Genomic DNA, 19,472 nt, shown 5'->3' with positions numbered 1-19,472 from the left:
CCCCCCCCGACCCCTTTATAAACTACAGCTGTTTAGTTCATCATTTGACTAGTATCCAAAGAAGAAGTCCTTCTAAGTGTCTATGTAGGCCTCCTAGACCAACTCTGAACATGCTCCTTTATCTGACAGGTTTCCCTGGTATTCAAGGAGCTCTGGGCCTACCAGGTAAGAAGAAACACACACTTTGACTCGGTCATATTTTATGTCCTCTCTGTCATGTATTTCTTTAGTTGACATCCTCATACCTCACTGTGTCCCTCTGTGGTATATTTTAGGCAGGCACATTGAGGGACCCCCCGGAGAGAAGGGCCGGCCAGGAGAGGTCGGTCAGAAGGGAGACAGAGGTGCAGAAGGGGAGTCTCTCAGAGGAAAGCCTGGACAAGATGGGCTTGTTGGACCCCCTGGTCCTCCCGGACCCCCTGGTAGGTGTGGTTACACATTCATAGTGTAACCTTTGACATTTGTCATTGTGGAGTCATTTAGCTGATTATACGTTTAGGTATTTTAGGTCACTCAGTGTTGTCTAGGCAGTCTCTCTCACACCTGTGTGTGTGTGTTGCACTATGTGTATAGGGGATGAGCCATGTGATCCGGCCCTTGAAAAGGGCCCACCTGGGCCCCCCGGCCCACCTGGACTACAGGGGGAGTTAGGACAGAAAGGTACGGCGGGGAGGGAGGGGGTGGTGGGACAATCACTCTTATCAGTCTCTGATGTTCTGTCCAATCACAATGTATATTATATGCGCTCTCTCCCCCTTTCTCTATCCCTCTCGCTTTTATCACCACAAAACTCGGTAGTGCTCACATACTGATTACATACATTACGTAACATTATCACTTATTACAAGATATTACCATTCCATATAGTACAGCTCAGATTCACTTCAAGGCATCCATCGTATCCCACCTACCTGTTTGTCTGATATAACTTGTATTGTGATGTACCTCCAGGTGATCAGGGAGACACGTGTGTGCAGTGCGAAGCCTTCGGCCCACCTGGACTCCCTGGTCCCCAGGGGCCCAAAGGACTGCAAGGTGAGCTGACAAGAGATACCCCCACACTACTGACTGAATCATAGCTGTAGATAAACACATGCAACTGAAATCTTTGTGTCACTGATTTAAATTAATGATTGGCAATAAAATGATGTTCCACATCTTCAGCATGTATCTCAGGTTAGGATCCTGACCCTAGGGCCTATATTCATCCACCTCCACACTATTTCCTATGAGATGGTGTTTTTGTGTTGGACTGAGAATTGTTGTTCGTCCCCTGTAGGTTATCCTGGAGCGGCAGGCAGTAAAGGAGACAAGGGTGTGCCTGGACCTGCTGGGCTTGATGGAAGCCCTGTGAGTTATCTTCATCACATCATCACTCACTCTTCTAATAGAACCTGAAGAAGACATACTGCATCACTGTAGCTCCATAAAGACCACTATGGTGGACATGCTGCATCACTGTAGCTCCATAAAGACCACTGTGGTGGACATGCTGCATCACTGTAGCTCCATAAAGACCACTATGGTGGACATGCTGCATCACTGTAGCTCCATAAAGACCACTATGGTGGACATGCTGCATCACTGTAGCTCCATAAATACCACTATGGTGGACATGCTGCATCACTGTAGCTCCATAAAGACCACTATGGTGGACATGCTGCATCACTGTAGCTCCATAAAGACCACTGGGGTGGACATGCTGCATCACTATAGCTCCATAAAGACCACTATGGTGGACATGCTGCATCACTGTAGCTCCATAAAGACCACTATGGTGGACATGCTGCATCACTGTAGCTCCATAAAGACCACTGTGGTGGACATGCTGCATCACTGTAGCTCCATAAAGACCACTGTGGTGGACATGCTGCATCACTGTAGCTCCATAAAGACCACTATGGTGGACATGCTGCATCACTGGCCATCCACTTGTCATGACTATGTACTGGATGTTTGTTCAGTAGTTTTCTTCCAATAAAAGAGATTGTTGATTGACCCTGCTATTTCTTCTCCTCTCCCCAGGGTAATTCAGGTACTCCTGGGTTGGTAGGTGCTCCAGGAGCCCATGGTGAACCTGGCGACATCTACCTGGCTCCAGGGCTGAAGGGGGACAAAGGTCTGCCTGGTTTCGTTGGCACACGAGGTCTACCTGGTGTAGATGGACTGCCAGGGAAAGAAGGACTAGCAGGCCTGCCTGGATCCAAAGGAGAACCTGTATGTGTGTGTGTGTGTGTGTGTGTGTGTGTGTGTGTGTGTGTGTGTGTGTGTGTGTGTGTGTGTGTGTGTGTGTGTGTGTGTGTGTGTGTGTGTGTGTGTGTGTGTGTGTGCATGTGTGCATGTGTGCATGTTAGCGAGCACTAGAAGGCTCCTAAAACATGTGTTCAGACAGTACTACAGTCAGTCAGTCATCCATCTCTGTCTCTGATCTCTTCTTGCAGGCCAGAGAGGGCATCAAGGGGGACCGTGGTCTCGATGGGGACCCTGGTTTCTCTGGACCCCCAGGAGAGAGGGGTCCTCCTGGGGTACCAGGGTTTGGCCGGCCGGGGGAGCCTGGAGAGAAGGGTACATCTGGTCAACAAGGCCGACTTGGAATCCCTGGACAACCAGGTGGGTACAGGCTACAGCTACAAACACACTCAAAAGAACACACACTTGTTAGGTAAAAGGAGCCTAAATGATGATGTGCACATGGTCTCTCTGCCTCTCAGGAGTGAAAGGTGAACCAGGTAAAGATGTGAGCTCACCTGGACCCCAGGGCTCCCCCGGACCTCGAGGACAATCTGGCATCCCTGGACTACAAGGTGAGGGTCATCTTATTGGTATTGATCTGACATCCCTGGACTACAAGGAGCTTATTATTATTGATCTGACATACCTGGACTACAAGGAGCTTATTATTATTGATATGACATACCTGGACTACAAGGAGCTTATTATTATTGATCTGACATCCCTGGACTACAAGGAGCTTATTATTATTGATCTGACATACCTGGACTACAAGGTGAGGGTCAGCTTATTGGTATCGATCGGGTTTATGGTAGGCTATGGTCCTGCTTGGTCCTGCATAGTGCATCATGAACATCTTCTCCGTCCTGACCCCAGGTGACAGAGGACTACAGGGAGACCCTGGAATGCCAGGATTCCCCGGACAGAAAGGTGACTCAGGTGTCCCCGGCATTGGATTCCCAGGACTACCCGGGCCTAAAGGATACTCTGGAGCTCCAGGAGCTCCTGGGTTGCCAGGAGAGCCTGGGAGATCTGGACAGGATGGTTTCTCTGGAAAACCAGGCACACCTGGTCCAAAGGTGTGTGTTCCTATGTCTGTGTCTTTGCTTCACTTTCAATTGTTTCAAACTCCATCAATCAAACAATCAACCAATCTTCTTCTGCCCTCTCTAGGGTGAGCCAGGTCGGGGTCTACCTGGTCCTAAAGGTTCTCAGGGCCCTCCTGGAGAGACAGGTTTTCATGGAGATAAAGGCAACATTGGTCCAACTGGTATTCCTGGACAAGAGGGACACACAGGACCACCTGGAGCTCAGGGAATTCAAGGTGACCCTGGCCCCCCTGGTCAGCATGGTGGCACTGGACCCCCTGGACCCCCTGGAGCAGGAGAACCTGGGGCCCCTGGACCAGTAGGACCCCCTGGAGAGCCAGGCCCCTTTGGTCATGAAGGTGTGAAAGGAGATAAGGGCTTCCCTGGCTCTCCTGGTCTGGACATGCCCGGCCCCCAGGGAGAGAAGGGAGACTCAGGATTCCCTGGACTGTCTGGATCAAAAGGGTTGCCAGGAAGACCTGGCCCGGCTGGCAGAGACGGATTCCCCGGAGACCCAGGTGAGACAGATCTCAGAACAGTGTAGGAGGTCTGATGTAACTGGAAAGAAATTAACACTCATTGACTGGACTGGTCTGGGTTCATTTTCGTTGAATTTAAGGAGAGTTTGGTGACAACCTTTGTAATGTATAATCATCAACATTTTCCTATTCTATTTATTTGTTGATGTGTGTGTGTTCCCCAGGCCTCAAGGGAGAGATGGGAGTCATGGGAATGCCTGGAACACCAGGACATCAGGGTTCTGCTGGGAGCCCTGGAACTCCTGGACAGAGAGGTGGGTAGAGTAGAACTGCTGCCTCTGTACTACCAGACTACCCATCAGTGTGTTTTGCACCACTATACTATAGCATCTCAAACCCCTCATCTCTTCTCTCTCTCAGGCAACCCGGGTGTCTCTGGGCCTAGAGGGGAGTTTGGTGAGCCTGGACCCAAAGGAGAGAGGGGAGAGCAGGGTCTGCAGGGTCCTCCTGGCAACATGAGTGAGCTGAACATGGAGCACATGAAGGGACAGAAAGGAGACAGCGGAGACCCAGGTATACAAAATGAACATGCCCCATACAACAGCACTGTATCCTACATCCTACTGCACTATATCCTACATCGTACTGCACTGTATCCTACATCGTACTGCACTGTATCCTACATCGTACTGCACTGTATCCTACATCCTACTACACTGTATCCTACATCGTACTGCACTGTATCCTACATCGTACTGCACTGTATCCTACATCCTACTGCACTGTATCCTACATCCTACTGCACTGTATCCTACATCCTACTGCACTGTATCCTACATCGTACTGCACTGTATCCTACATCGTACTGCACTGTAGCCTACATCCTACTGCACTGTATCCTACATCCTACTGCACTGTATCCTACAGCCTACTGCACTGTATCCTACATCGTACTGCACTGTATCCTACATCGTACTGCACTGTAGCCTACATCCTACTGCACTGTAGCCTACATCCTACTGCACTGCATCCTACATCCTACTGCACTGTATCCTACATCGTACTGCACTGTATCCTACATCGTACTGCACTGTAGCCTACATCCTACTGCACTGTAGCCTACATCCTACTGCACTGCATCCTACATCGTACTGCACTGTAGCCTACATCGTACTGCACTGTATCCTACATCGTACTGCACTGTATCCTACATCGTACTGCACTGTATCCTACATCCTACTGCACTGTAGCCTACATCCTACAGCACTGCATCCTACATCGTACTGCACTGTAGCCTACATCGTACTGCACTGTATCCTACATCGTACTGCACTGTATCCTACATCCTACTGCACTGTAGCCTACATCCTACTGCACTGTATCCTACATCCTACTGCACTATATCCTACAGCCTACTGCACTGTATCCTACATCGTACTGCACTGTATCCTACATCGTACTGCACTGTAGCCTACATCCTACTGCACTGTAGCCTACATCCTACTGCACTGTATCCTACATCCTACTGCACTATATCCTACATCGTACTGCACTGTATCCTACATCCTACTGCACTGTATCCTACATTGTACTGCACTGTATCCTACATCGTACTGCACTGTATCCTACATCGTACTGCACTGTATCCTACAGTCTACCGCACTGTATCCTACATCCTACTGCACTATATTCTACATCGTACTGCACTGTAGCCTACTGCACTGTATCCTACATCATACTGCACTGTATCCTACATCCTACTGCACTACAGTGCCTTGCGAAAGTATTCGGCCCCCTTGAACTTTGCGACCTTTTGCCACATTTCAGGCTTCAAACCTAAAGATATAAAACTGTATTTTTTTGTGAAGAATCAACAACAAGTGGGACACAATCATGAAGTGGAACGACATTTATTGGATATTTCAAACTTTTTTAACAAATCAAAAACTGAAAAATTGGGCGTGCAAAATTATTCAGCCCCTTTACTTTCAGTGCAGCAAACTCTCTCCAGAAGTTCAGTGAGGATCTCTGAATGATCCAATGTTGACCTAAATGACTAATGATGATAAATACAATCCACCTGTGTGTAATCAAGTCTCCGTATAAATGCACCTGCACTGTGATAGTCTCAGAGGTCCGTTAAAAGCGCAGAGAGCATCATGAAGAACAAGGAACACACCAGGCAGGTCCGAGATACTGTTGTGAAGAAGTTTAAAGCCAGATTTGGATACAAAAAGATTTCCCAAGCTTTAAACATCCCAAGGAGCACTGTGCAAGCGATAATATTGAAATGGAAGGAGTATCAGACCACTGCAAATCTACCAAGACCTGGCCGTCCCTCTAAACTTTCAGCTCATACAAGGAGACTGATCAGAGATGCAGCCAAGAGGCCCATGATCACTCTGGATGAACTGCAGAGATCTACAGCTGAGGTGGGAGACTCCGTCCATAGGACAACAATCAGTCGTATATTGCACAAATCTGGCCTTTATGGAAGAGTGGCAAGAAGAAAGTCATTTCTTAAAGATATCCATAAAAAGTGTTGTTTAAAGTTTGCCACAAGCCACCTGGGAGACACACCAAACATGTGGAAGAAGGTGCTCTGGTCAGATGAAACCAAAATTGAACTTTTTGGCAACAATGCAAAACGTTATGTTTGGCGTAAAAGCAACACAGCTGAACACACCATCCCCACTGTCAAACATGGTGGTGGCAGCATCATGGTTTGGGCCTGCTTTTCTTCAGCAGGGACAGGGAAGATGGTTCAAATTGATGGGAAGATGGATGGAGCCAAACACAGGACCATTCTGGAAGAAAACCTGATGGAGTCTGCAAAAGACCTGAGACTGGGACGGAGATTTGTCTTCCAACAAGACAATGATCCAAAACATAAAGCAAAATCTACAATGGAATGGTTCAAAAATAAACATATCCAGGTGTTAGAATGGCCAAGTCAAAGTCCAGACCTGAATCCAATTGAGAATCTGTGGAAAGAACTGAAAACTGCTGTTCACAAATGCTCTCCATCCAACCTCACTGAGCTCGAGCTGTTTTGCAAGGAGGAATGGGAAAAAATGTCAGTCTCTCGATGTGCAAAACTGATAGAGACATACCCCAAGCGACTTACAGCTGTGATCGCAGCAATAGGTGGCGCTACAAAGTATTAACTTAAGGGGGCTGAATAATTTTGCACGCCCAATTTTTCAGTTTTTGATTTGTTAAAAAAGTTTGAAATATCCAATACATGTCGTTCCACTTCATGATTGTGTCCCACTTGTTGTTGATTCTTCACAAAAAAATACAGTTTTATATCTTTATGTTTGAAGCCTGAAATGTGGCAAAAGGTCGCAAAGTTCAAGGGGGCCGAATACTTTCGCAAGGCACTGTATATCCACATCCTACTGCACTGTATGCCTGTCAGGTGGTCTGTTTTAAACAGGAACTAGGAATTGTTTAGGTACGCTAAATCCCACTTTTTCCCATTAGGTGACCCTGGACACACCGGAGAGAAGGGTTATCCAGGACAGGCCGGAGTACCTGGTATGCCAGGAAAGGATGGAGAGCCCGGTACACCTGGTCAACCAGGTTAGTCACCTATGTAGGCTTCGCCATACCCCTCTGTTTATTGTAAATGCCCCACACATAGACAGGATTTAATAGGATCTCAATGGTTACAAACCGGTATACTACCTGGCATGAAATGATGTACTGGTCTTGCACAATGTATAATATGCTAGTGGATAGTATTTGGGACACAGTCAATGTGATGATTAAATGACACCCTCTTTGAAACGTTATGATTCTTGTTTCTCAGGTGAGAAAGGAGACACAGGTGTTCCTGGTGAGCCCGGCAGTACTGGGTATCCTGGAAACAAAGGAAGCATTGGAGAAATGGGATACCCAGGTAAGAAAACAACACACAATCCACTCACTGAGAGGAATCATCCTTTATATCGAACATCCGCTGTGGTGTGGATGGTTAGACTGGTTCTAACCGGATTGTCATGTATGGTTCTATAGGTTCTGTGGGTCCGAAGGGTGCTAAAGGCATTGTGGGCACAACGGGTCACCCAGGGTTCCTGGGTACAGAGGGGGTGAAAGGAGACAAGGGATCAGTCGGTTTGCCAGGTGTCGGACTGCCAGGACCCCCTGGAGAGAAGGTGATTCAAAACCCCTTTTTTTCTCTGAGAGCTGGCTCCATGAAAGTCTCACGAAACCAAGGTTTGTTGTTTGTGTCTTCATGGATGGTGCTAGCTAGCTTCGGTGTATGCTTTCTTTCATTGCAATTGTGCCACTAACTGTCTCTCTTTTTCAATCAATACACTGTATCTACCATTTTCCTCACATTTTCCCACTCTCTTTCTCTCCCTCCATCCCTCTCTTTTTTTCTCTCTCTCAGGGTCAGTTGGGTCTGACTGGTTTCCCTGGTAACGCAGGAGAGAAGGGTCAGAAGGGAGGAATGGGAGTCCCCGGGATGCCAGGAACACCAGGAACCAAGGGAGACACTGGTTACATTGGTCACCCAGGTGAGGTTCCGGTCTCCATGATGACAACTGCCCCTACTTTGACCTGACTGATTGATTGATTCAATTTGGAGTTTAAAAAGACAAGACACGATTAGAATATTTGTTGGCCAAGGGAATAACACTTGAGCGTATTATTTCCTATATCGACCAGGTATTCTCGATCATCTCACAAACCCAGAACATTACTTTTTGCTTGACAACCTCTAGTCTAACCGAAGGTGTGGGCTGTGTTGTGCAGGTCAGCCGGGTCGGCCAGGAGAGAAGGGTGTCGGTGGGCTGCCCGGGTCAACAGGAGAGCCAGGCCAAACAGGTCGACCAGGTAAGGAACACATGGAGCACAGTAACAATGCCCCAGGTGCCATTGGTTCCTGTTAGTGCAGTATGACAGCTAGTCATGAAGCTTGGACTAATTTACCATGCTGTAGCTACTGCACCACAGCGGGTCGAGACATACACTCAGGTAACCTATTGTTTCCCAGGTGAGCCTGGTCTGCAGGGTCCCCCAGGTCCGACTGGAGAAAAAGGAGAGTCAGGAGTGGACGGCATTCCTGGATCATCAGGAGACAGAGGAGACCAAGGTGAGTGACCTCTCCTGACCTTTAGGATACAGTCAGGAATGTTCAGCCTATGAAACCACATGTAAAGCACGTGCTTTATGATCTGGGTTATATTTCTATTCACCCAACTCTTGACTATGTCTCCAAATCAACTCATGCACTGTGCATCTAAACAGCTAACAAACAGCAGAGGCAGACTTTAAGAGTTCAGCAGGTGACCTTTTTATGTCAATAGCCTGGAGTTTGATCAATGGCCTGGAGTGTTTGTCTCTGTGTCCCTCCTATAGGTTTTCCTGGCAGAGGCTTCCCAGGAACGCCGGGGTCGTCTGGGTTTAAAGGTGATAAGGGTAGTCCAGGTTTCCCAGGTTCCCCAGGTATCCCGGGTATCCCAGGGACCAGGGGAGAGAAGGGTACGGCAGGCTTCCAGGGCTCCCTGGGCCAGCCAGGAGAACAGGGCCACCCAGGACCCGCCATGGAGGGGCCCAAAGGAGACCAAGGAGTGCCAGGAAAGCCTGGAGAACCAGGTACTGTATACTGCACACCTGACCTGCTTGATTGTACATTTTGATACATATCATCCTCCTCTTCTCATCCTTCTCTACCCCTCTCTCTCTCCATCCTCCTCTTCTCATCCCCCTCTACCCTTCTCTCTCTCCATCCTCCTCTTCTCATACCCCTCTACCCCTCTCTCTCCATCTTCCTCTTCTCATCCCCCTCTACCCCTCTCTCCCTCCATCCTCCTCTTCTCATCCCCCTCTACCCCTCTACCCCTCTCTCTCCATCCTCCTCTTCTCATCCCCCTCTACCCCTCTCTCTCTCCATCCTCCTCTTCTCATCCCCCTCTACCCCTCTCTCTCTCCATCCTCCTCTTCTCATCCCACTCTACCCCTTTCTCCCTCCCTCCATCCCCCTCTACCCATCTCTCCCTCCATCCTCCTCTTCTCATCCCCCTCTACCCCCTCTCTCTCCATCCTCCTCTTCTCATCCCCCTCTACCCCCTCTCCCTCCATCCTCCTCTTCTCATCCCCCTCTACCCCTCTCTCTCTCCATCCTCCTCTTCTCATCCCCCTCTACCCCTCTCTCTCTTCATCCTCCTCTTCTCATCCCCCTCTACCCCTCTCCCTCCATCCTCATCTTCTCATCCCCCTCTACCCCTCTCTCTCTCCATCCTCCTCTTCTCATCCCCCTCTACCCCTCTCTCCCTCCATCCTCCTCTTCTCACCCCCTCCATTCCTCTCTCCCTCCATCCTCCTCTTCTCACCCCCTCCATTCCTCTCTCCCTCCATCCTCCTCTTCTCATCCCCTCCATTCCTATCTCCCTCCATCATCCTCTTCTCACCCCTCTCCATTCCTCTCTCCCTCCATCCTCCTCTTCTCATCCCCTCCACCCCTCTCTCTCTCCCTCCATCCTCCTCTTCTCATCCTCTCCATCCATCCCTCTCTCCCTCCATCCTCCTCAACTCATCCCCCTCCATTCCTCTCCCGCCATCCTCCTCTTCTCATCCCCTCCATCCATCCCTCTCCCTCCATCCTCCTCAACTCATCCCCCTCCATTCCTCTCCCTCCATCCTCCTCTTCTCATCCCCTCCATCCATCCCTCTCTCCCTCCATCCTCCTCAACTCATCCCCCTCCATTCCTCTCCCTCCATCCTCCTCTTCTCATCCCCTCCATCCATCCCTCTCCCTCCATCCTCCTCAACTCATCCCCCTCTATTCCTCTCCCTCCATCCTCCTCTTCTCATCCCCCTCCATTCCTCTCTTCCTGCACCCTCTTCTTATCCCCTCCATCCCTCTCTCCCTCCCTCCACCCTCCTCTTCTTTTCCTCCTCTCTACAGGTACCAGTGGTGTTCCAGGTCCTGCTGGTGTTCCCGGCAGCGCGGGGGGGAAGGGAGACAAGGGAGATCAGGGTGGACAAGGAGTACAGGGCGAGCAGGGCTTAAAGGGAGAACGAGGATACTCTGGACTTCCTGTAGGTCACTTCCTGTTTCTCTCTGACTGATCCATTTGTGATGTCATGACAGTCTAGTTGGTTTATCATGACACGTGACTAGTGTCCACCATCTGACGTGTGTGTGTGTGTGTGTGTGTGTTTGTGTGTGTGTGTGTTACAGGGGCAATCTGGCCTTCCAGGTGTTGATGGACTGAAGGGAGAGATGGGACTGCAGGGTGTGCCTGGTTTTCCAGGTGAGTGGTACATATAATTGAGACAAGGTTTCCCAGGTGAGTGGTGTAGATCATTTAGACAAGGTTTCCCAGGTGAGTGGTGTAAATCATTTAGACAAGGTTTCCCAGGTGAGTGGTGTAGATCATTTAGACAAGGTTTCCCAGGTGAGTGGTGTAGATCATTTAGACAAGGTTTCCCAGGTGAGTGGTGTAGATCATTTAGACAAGGTTTCCCAGGTGAGTGGTGTAGATAATTTAGACAATGTTTCCCAGGTGAGTGATGTAGATAATTTAGACAATGTTTCCCAGGTGAGTGGTGTAGATCATTTAGACAAGGTTTCCCAGGTGAGTGGTGTAGATCATTTAGGTTTGCAACTGCACAAGGGGACAAAGATCATACTTTTTGGAGAGAAAAAAGCCCTGACCTCAATCCTGTAGAAAATAGAAAATTTGTGGGCAGAACTGAAAAAGCGTGTGCTAGCAAGGAGGCCTACAAACCTGACTCAGTTACACCAGCTTTGTCAGGAGGAATGGGCCAAAATTCACCCAACTTGTTGTGGAAGTCTACCCGAAACATTTGACCAAAGTTAAACAATTTAAAGTCAATGCTACCAAATACAAATTGAGTGTGTGTTAAGTTCTGGCCCACTGGGAATGTGATGAAAGAAATAATAGCTGAAATAAATCATTCTCCCTACTATTATTCTGACATTTCACATTCTTAAAATAAAGTGGTGATCCTAACTGACTAAAGACAGGGAATTTTTACTAGGATTAAATGTCAGGAATTGTGAAAAGCTGAGTTTAAATGTATTTGGCTAAAGTGTACGTAAACTTCCCACTTCAACTGTAGATGTTCAGTTTATCAGGTCCCAGGCTCCCATGACTGTTATGATTATTTATATCCAAGTTAATTACAATGAGCTTTTTGCTTTAGCCCCAGCTGTACCTGATAGAGCAGTTCTAGTCTTGCGTACTGAAATAAGTTGTCTGGTGCGTGTGAGGCTCATTGTGAGGGAGACTAGAGCAAACCCAGAAGTTCTGACTGAGTGCACATTTAAGTACCCCCAGGACAGTCCATTTACTTTGTGCTGTTATAATTTATGTTATGAAATCCTCTGATTTCATTGGGGCAGTTCCCCATAGCTGGCAAAACAATCCAAGCGATATTCACACGGCCTATGCACCTTCGGAGCTGCTGCTGAACAGCTTGTTTTTAACAATATATTTTTGAACCAGAAAAATGTACACATTTCCTGCACGTTTATGAGCATTTAAAACATTATATATATTAATTTTTTTATTTAAAGTACCAGTCAATAGTTTGGACACACCTACTCATTCAAGGGTTTTTCTTTATTTAAAAAAAAAAACGATTAAGTTCCTCTCTTCTTCAGGGACAAAGGGTGAATTGGGTGTGTTTGGATTGAAAGGAGAGCTGGGAGACAGAGGATTCCCAGGAACTAAAGGTGAGTGGAGAGACACAACATTAAACCAAACAGCCAGTAAACCAAATCACTGTGAGCTTCATAGCATCAAACACCTGCTGTATAGTGGCCATTGAGTGCTGACATGTATATTCTGAATATATGCCATGCAGCAGACAGACACTTTTACCCACATATGAATAATAATAAGATTTGGTAATTATCTGAATCACCTTTCCTTGTTTCAGGTAATGATGGCCCCCCTGGTCCTCCTGGCCTCCACACCTTCATCAAGGGAGAAAGCGGCTTCCCGGGTAGTCAGGGCCCTCAGGGGCCTGTGGGGCCCTCAGGTTTCCCTGGGCTGAAAGGACAGCAAGGTGAGAGTTCAAACCATCCTATCTACAATGAGCCGATATATTATGACCAAACATCAGCTCTGATCACCCCTCTTCCATCCATCCATCCGTCCATCCATCCATTCTCTCTCTCTCCCTCCCCTTTTTTTCACTTTCTCTCTCCATCTCTCTCCTCTCTCGCTCTCTGTCTCCCAGGTATGACAGGTATTCAGGGTATTAAAGGTGACGAGGGAAACCCTGGGATTAACGGTCTCCCCGGAGCCAAGGGAGAACCAGGCCTGCTTGGTCCCTCAGGTGAGAGTCACATCCCCTTTGTCCAGTTTATAGCCACACTGAAAAGGATACTACACTGTATGTAGGATAAAATACTATATAATGTACTAGTGTTATCCAGACGTGTGATTCTCAGACTGGGAACTAATGTTCCATTTGACCCTGACCTTCATCTTTGACCTTTGACCCTTGTCCCTATAGGACCGAGAGGGTATCCCGGACCCCCTGGACCTGATGGTGTTCCGGGTCAGGTAGGTCCTCCCGGCCCCTCCTCCATGGAGCATGGTTTCCTGGTAACCAGGCACAGCCAATCGGTGGAGGTTCCACAGTGTCCAGAGGGAACATCGCTGATCTATGATGGATACTCCCTACTCTACATCCAGGGCAATGAGCGTTCCCACGGACAGGACCTGGGTAAGACAGAGAGAGCTAGGCAGAGAGATAGATGTTGTATCTATCTCGTGTTTCAATCAATCAAATGTGTTTATGAAGCCCTTCTTACGTCAACTGATGTCACAAAGTGCTGTACAGAAACCCAGCCTAAAACCCCAAACAGCAAGCAATACAGGTGTAGAAGCACAGTGGCTAGGAAAAACTCCCTAGAAAGGCCAAAACCTAGGAAGAAACCTAGAGAGGAACCAGGCTATGAGGGGTGGCCAGTCCTCTTCTGGCTGTGCCAGGTGGAGATTATAACAGAACATGGCCAAGATGTTCAAATGTTCATAAATGACCAGCAGCGTCAAAAAATAATAATCACAGTGGTTGTCGAGGGTGCAACAAGTCAGCACCTCAGTAGTAAATGTCAGTTGGCTTTTCATAGCCGATCATTCAGAGTATCTCTACCGCTCCTGCTGTCACTAGAGAGTTGAAAACAGCAGGTCTGGGACAGGTAGCACGTCTGGTGAACGGGTCAGTGTTCCGTAGCCGCAGGCAGAACAGTTGAAACTGGAGCAGCAGCACGAACAGGTGGACCGGGGACAGCAAGGAGTCATCAGGCCAGATAGTCCTGAGGCATGGTCCTAGGGCTCAGGTCCTCCGAGAGAGAGAAAAATAAAGAAAAAAGAGAGAAAGAAAGAAAGAAGGAAAGAGAGAAAGAAAGAGAAGAGAGAGAAAAAGAGAGAGAATTAGAGAGAGCATACACACTGGACACCCAGATTAGACAGGAAAAATACTCCAGGTATTTATACCCTAGCCCCCCGACACATAAACTATTGCAGCATAAATACTGGAGGCTGAGACAGGAGGGGTCGGGAGACATTGTGGCCCCGTCAGGCAGGATTTAACCCCACCCACTTTGCCAAAGCACAGCCCCCACACCACTAGAGGATATCTTCAACCACCAACTTAACATCCTGAGACAAGGCTGAGTATAGCCCACAAAGATCTCCATCACGGCACAACCCAAGGGGGGCGCCAACCCAGGCAGGAAGATCAAGATCACGTCAGTGACTCAACCCACTCAAGTGACGCACCCCTCCTAGGGACTGTATGAAAGAGCCCCAGTAAGCCAGTGACTCAGCCCCTGTAATAAGGTTAGAGGCAGAGAATCCCAGTGGAAAGAGGGGAACCGGTCAGGCAGAGGCAGCAAAGGCGGTTCGTTGCTCCAGTGTCTTTCCGTTCACCTTCACACTCCTGGGCCAGACTACACTCAATGATATGACCTACTGAAGAGATGAGCCTTCAATAAAGACTTAAAGGTCGAGACCGAGTCTGCGTCTCTCACATGGATATACAGATCATTCCATAAAAATGGAGCTCTATAGGAGAAAGCCTGCCTCCAGCTGTTTGCTTAGAAATTCTAGCGACAGTAAGGAGGCCTGCGTCTTGTGACCGTAGCGTACGTGTAGGTATGAACGGCAGGACCAAATCGGAAAGATAGGTAGGAGCAAGCCCATGTAATGCTTTTTAGGTTAGCAGTAAAACCTTGAAATCAGCCCTTGCCTTAACAGGAAGCCAGTGTAGAGGCTAGCACTGGAGTAATATGATCAAATTTTTTGGTTCTAGTCAGGATTCTAGCAGCCGTAGTCTAACCTAGAAGTGACAAAAACATGGATTATTTTTCTGCATCATTTTTGGACAGAAAGTTTCTGATTTTTGTAATGTTACTTAGATGGAAAAAAGCTGTCCTTGAAACAGTCTTGATATGTTCGTCAAAAGAGAGATCAGATCAGCATCACACAACTACTTGTGTGTATCTCTGTCTGTGTGTAGGTACGGCTGGTAGCTGTCTGAGGAAGTTCAGTCCCATGCCCTTCCTCTTCTGTAACATCAACAACGTCTGTTACTTTGCCTCCCGTAACGACTACTCCTATTGGCTTACCTCCCCTGAGCCCATGCCAATGAACATGGACCCTATCACCGGCCAGGGCATCAGGCCCTTCATCAGCAGGTAGCTGTGTGTGTGTGTGTGTGTATGTGTGTGTAGGTGTATGTTTGTGTTGTGTGCATCCATGTAAGTGTGCGTGCATGGATAGCATGTGTATTGACCTCTACCTATGCCAACAGGTGTTCTGTGTGTGAGGCTCCTGCCATGGTGATAGCAGTACACAGTCAGAATATCATGATCCCATCATGCCCCAATGGCTGGGACTCACTCTGGATTGGCTACTCCTTCGTCATGGTGAGAGAGACTAAATGAATATTACAACGCCATGCTTGCTGTATCAGCACCTACCTTCTGTATCAGTACTTACCTTCTTTATCAGTACTTACCTTCTGTATCAGCACTTACCTTCTGTATCAACACTTACCTTCTGTATCAGCACTTACCTTCTGTATCAGTACTTACCTTCTGTATCAGCACTTACCTTCGATATCAGTACTTACCTTCTGTATCAGCACTTACCTTCTGTATCAGTACTTACCTTCTGTATCAGTACTTACCTTCTGTATCAGCACTTACCTTCTGTATCAGCACTTACCTTCTGTATCAGCACTTACCTTCTTTATCAGTAGCAGTACTCTCTCTGTCTCCTCTCTCTCTCCGCCCTTCTCTCTGTGTAGCATACCAGTGCAGGTGCTGAGGGCTCTGGCCAGGCCCTGGCATCTCCTGGCTCCTGTCTAGAAGAGTTCCGGAGCGCACCCTTTATCGAGTGTCACGGGCGTGGAACCTGCAACTACTACGCCAACTCCTACAGCTTCTGGCTGGCCGCCATCGAGGACAATGAGATGTTTACGTAAGCCAAGAACAACTCTCTTTCTCTCTCTCTCCCTCTATCTTTTCCTTTCTGGCTACCAGAACTCTGACATGGTCTTGACTGATTGATGTCGTCTCACATCTCGTTCCAGGAAACCCATACCCACCACGCTAAAGGCAGGAAGTCTTCGGACTCACATTAGCCGTTGCCAGGTGTGCATGAAGAGGACATAGGCCTCGCCACTGACCTCTCTGTGACCCTTAACCTCCCACCACAACCCGTGACCCCACCAATCTTTCCGCGGTGTGGCTTGACTTCTTGTTATTGATCAAAGGATGGTGCTATTTCACTGTGTGTGAGGGAGGAGAGTGACAGAGACACACAGACAACAAAATATCCAGAGATCCCCGAAAGAGCAGATCACACACACACACACACACCGGAGACCAAGCCATAACACCAACCGGCCCTTCGCTCCATCATGCAGAACTCTTTACTAACATTATCACAACGTTTCTCTAATGAATGGCGCCCAGTTTACGACTGCACTGAGTACACCCCCCCTCCCCATTTGTAAACGGGCGTCCATTTTGAAAGGGGGTGTTTGTGCAAGTCAGGTGCTATTGAATCTTATCTATTTGCCTTAATATTTTCACTCAATGCCACTGACTTTCAGCTCTGAGTTACCGTTATAGATATTGTTATTGTTCTTCACGTCTTTTATCTTTTTACTCTTTAAATAACACAGTACTAATTTAAGAATGGGAGTTACCACTGGCTACAGATGCTTGTCACAGTGAGAGAGTGTTGCTAGCACACAGGCATAGTGATGGTTATGTTGTAAATATATTGCTTTTCTTTTTCCTACTTAACATAACAGCCACCATAATCTCTATTTCAATTTGTATTTTATTTATGAAATTTATGAGAATATGTAGAGTGGATTTGAGTTGCCAAATAACCATAAACAATGTGAGATATGAAAGTACAGTATGTTATTCTGGTCCAGCCGGACCCAGGCACTTAAAGTTACAATACTGCGTTTAGCATTACATGTTACATTTAGCATTACATGTTACATTTAGCATTACATATTACATTTAGCATTACATGTTACATTTAGCATTACATGTTACATTTAGCATTACATGTTACATTTAGCATTACATGTTACATTTAGCATTACATGTTACATTTAGCATTACATGTTACATTTAGCAGCACATGTTACATTTAGCAGTACATGCTACATTTAGCATTACATGCTACAGTTAGCAGTACATGTTACATTAAGCATACATCAGTCCTGCCGCTATAGGCCAAGACCTCCAGTGCCTTGTGGTTCACTATGAAAAACAGAACAGTGAAATAAAGCTGTGGCAACATCACTGAAAGTGTGTGTGTATGTACAGTGCATTCGCAAAGTATTCAGACCCCTTGAGGTTTTACATATTTTGTTACCTTACAGCCTTATTCTAAAATGGATAACAAAACAAATCCTCATTGATCTACACAAAATAACCCATAATGACAAGTGAAAACAGGTTTTTCAACATTTTTGCAAATGGAAAAGTATTGTGTCAAGGCACAGATCTGGGGAAGAGTACCAAAACGTGTCTGCAGCATTGAAGGTCCCCAAGAACACAGTGGCCTCCATCATTCTTAAATGGAAGAAATTTGGAACCACCAAGACTCTTCCTAGAGCTGGCTGCCAGGCCAAACTGAGAAATCGGGGGAGAAGGGTCTTGGTCAGGGAGGTGACCAAGAACCCGATGGTCACTCTGACAGGGCTCTAGAGTTCTTCTGTGGAGATGGGAGAACCTTTCAGAAGGACAACCATCTCTGCAGCACTCCAACAATCAGGCCTTTATGGTAGAGTGGCCAGACGGAAGCCACTCCTCAGTAAAATACACATGAAAGCCAGCTTGGAGTTTGCCAAAAGTCACCTAAAGACTGTCAGACTGGGGCGAAGGTTCACCTTCCAACAGGACATCGACCCTAAGCACACAGCCAAGACAACGCAAGAGTTGCTTCGGGACAAGTCTCTGAATGTCCTTGAGTGGCCTAGCCAGAGCCCGGACTTGAACCCGATCTAACATCTCTGGAGAGAGCTGAAAATAGCTGTGCAGCAACGCTCCCCATCCAACCTTACAGAGCTTGAGAGGATCTGCAGAGAAGAATGGGAGAAACTCCCCAAATACAGGTGTGCCAAGCTTGTAGCGTCATACCCAAGCAGACTCGAGGTTGTAATTACTGCCAAAAGTGCCTCAACAATGTACTGAGTAAAGGGTCTGAATACTTATGTAAATGTGATATTTCTGTTTTTTATTTTTTATAAATTAGCAACAATTTCTAAAAAACAGTTTTTGCTTTGTCATTATGGGGTATTGTGTGTAGATTGATCAGGGAAAAAACGATTTAATGCATTTTATAATAAGTCTGTAACCTAACAAAATGTGGATACTTTGCACTGTATGTGTATGTCATTGTAGTCCAGACTGGCACATATTCTCTCACACACACACACACACACACACACACACACACTCTTAGTACGGGGGGGGGGGGGGGGGGGGGGGGGGGGTAAGTTTGCCATGTCTATGCAGAGTGTTTGTGTGTTTTATCACAAGCCGAAGGAGTTTCCACACACGCTCGCACACACTTGCTCTTGTTGACGGAGAAACTTCATGGCTTGTAGTTTGTGTGCAGAAGAATCCTTAAAAAGAGGAAGAGAGTCGTCAAACACTTATCTGTTCACTCAGCCACTCAATCTACTTAGTGTACAGCAATAGTTCTGTGTATGTTTCTGAACAAGTCTTTCACATGATTCTGCATGTTGAAGATTATTAATCATATGCTAGAACCCAAAGAAAGGCACATGTATATTCTTATTATTACACTGATATACTTGACCTTGCCAACTGAATAGCCTTACTCTTCCTGTACATACAGAACATAGAGGGAAAGGGGATACCTAGTCAGTTGCACAACTGAATGCATTCAACCAAAATGTGTCTTCCGCATTTGACCCAACCCATCTGAATCAGAGTGGTGCGGGCTGACTTCATCAACATCATTGGCACCCAGGGAGCAGTTGTTAGGGGTTAAGTGCCTTGCTCAAGGTGCAGAACAGTAGATTTTTCCACCTTGCCAGCTCGGGATTTGAACCAGTGACCTTTCAGTTACTGGTCTAACACTCTTAATCACTAGACTTCCTGTTGCCCCCTAGATAG

The 19,472-nt window shown here is 47.2% G+C and overlaps 1 protein-coding gene across 1 annotated transcript in view; it reads left to right on the top strand.

Moving 5' to 3' along the window:
• The window catches only part of LOC110520476 (collagen alpha-1(IV) chain), an 89,232-nt gene extending 71,599 nt beyond the window's left edge, over positions 1–17,633 (top strand). The window contains exons 20-48 of the mRNA XM_036975027.1: positions 130–165; positions 276–422; positions 574–660; positions 952–1,035; positions 1,280–1,350; positions 2,026–2,217; positions 2,442–2,610; positions 2,712–2,804; positions 3,109–3,311; positions 3,406–3,838; positions 4,024–4,113; positions 4,220–4,372; positions 7,286–7,384; positions 7,614–7,703; positions 7,820–7,959; positions 8,199–8,325; positions 8,564–8,644; positions 8,805–8,903; positions 9,170–9,406; positions 10,719–10,852; positions 10,995–11,067; positions 12,444–12,515; positions 12,722–12,850; positions 13,025–13,123; positions 13,304–13,516; positions 15,314–15,491; positions 15,608–15,722; positions 16,106–16,278; positions 16,391–17,633. Of these exons, the coding sequence (XP_036830922.1) occupies positions 130–165; positions 276–422; positions 574–660; positions 952–1,035; positions 1,280–1,350; positions 2,026–2,217; positions 2,442–2,610; positions 2,712–2,804; positions 3,109–3,311; positions 3,406–3,838; positions 4,024–4,113; positions 4,220–4,372; positions 7,286–7,384; positions 7,614–7,703; positions 7,820–7,959; positions 8,199–8,325; positions 8,564–8,644; positions 8,805–8,903; positions 9,170–9,406; positions 10,719–10,852; positions 10,995–11,067; positions 12,444–12,515; positions 12,722–12,850; positions 13,025–13,123; positions 13,304–13,516; positions 15,314–15,491; positions 15,608–15,722; positions 16,106–16,278; positions 16,391–16,472 (3,899 nt within the window). The 3' untranslated portion in view covers positions 16,473–17,633. The remainder of the gene's footprint in view (positions 1–129; positions 166–275; positions 423–573; positions 661–951; positions 1,036–1,279; positions 1,351–2,025; positions 2,218–2,441; positions 2,611–2,711; positions 2,805–3,108; positions 3,312–3,405; positions 3,839–4,023; positions 4,114–4,219; positions 4,373–7,285; positions 7,385–7,613; positions 7,704–7,819; positions 7,960–8,198; positions 8,326–8,563; positions 8,645–8,804; positions 8,904–9,169; positions 9,407–10,718; positions 10,853–10,994; positions 11,068–12,443; positions 12,516–12,721; positions 12,851–13,024; positions 13,124–13,303; positions 13,517–15,313; positions 15,492–15,607; positions 15,723–16,105; positions 16,279–16,390) is intronic.
• Positions 17,634–19,472: the final 1,839 nt, after the last annotated feature.

The sequence above is a fragment of the Oncorhynchus mykiss genome, chromosome 3 (genome assembly GCF_013265735.2).
Source record: "Oncorhynchus mykiss isolate Arlee chromosome 3, USDA_OmykA_1.1, whole genome shotgun sequence".
In the NCBI taxonomy this organism is placed as follows: domain Eukaryota; kingdom Metazoa; phylum Chordata; class Actinopteri; order Salmoniformes; family Salmonidae; genus Oncorhynchus; species Oncorhynchus mykiss.
This window is presented reverse-complemented; position numbering and strand designations above follow the sequence as displayed.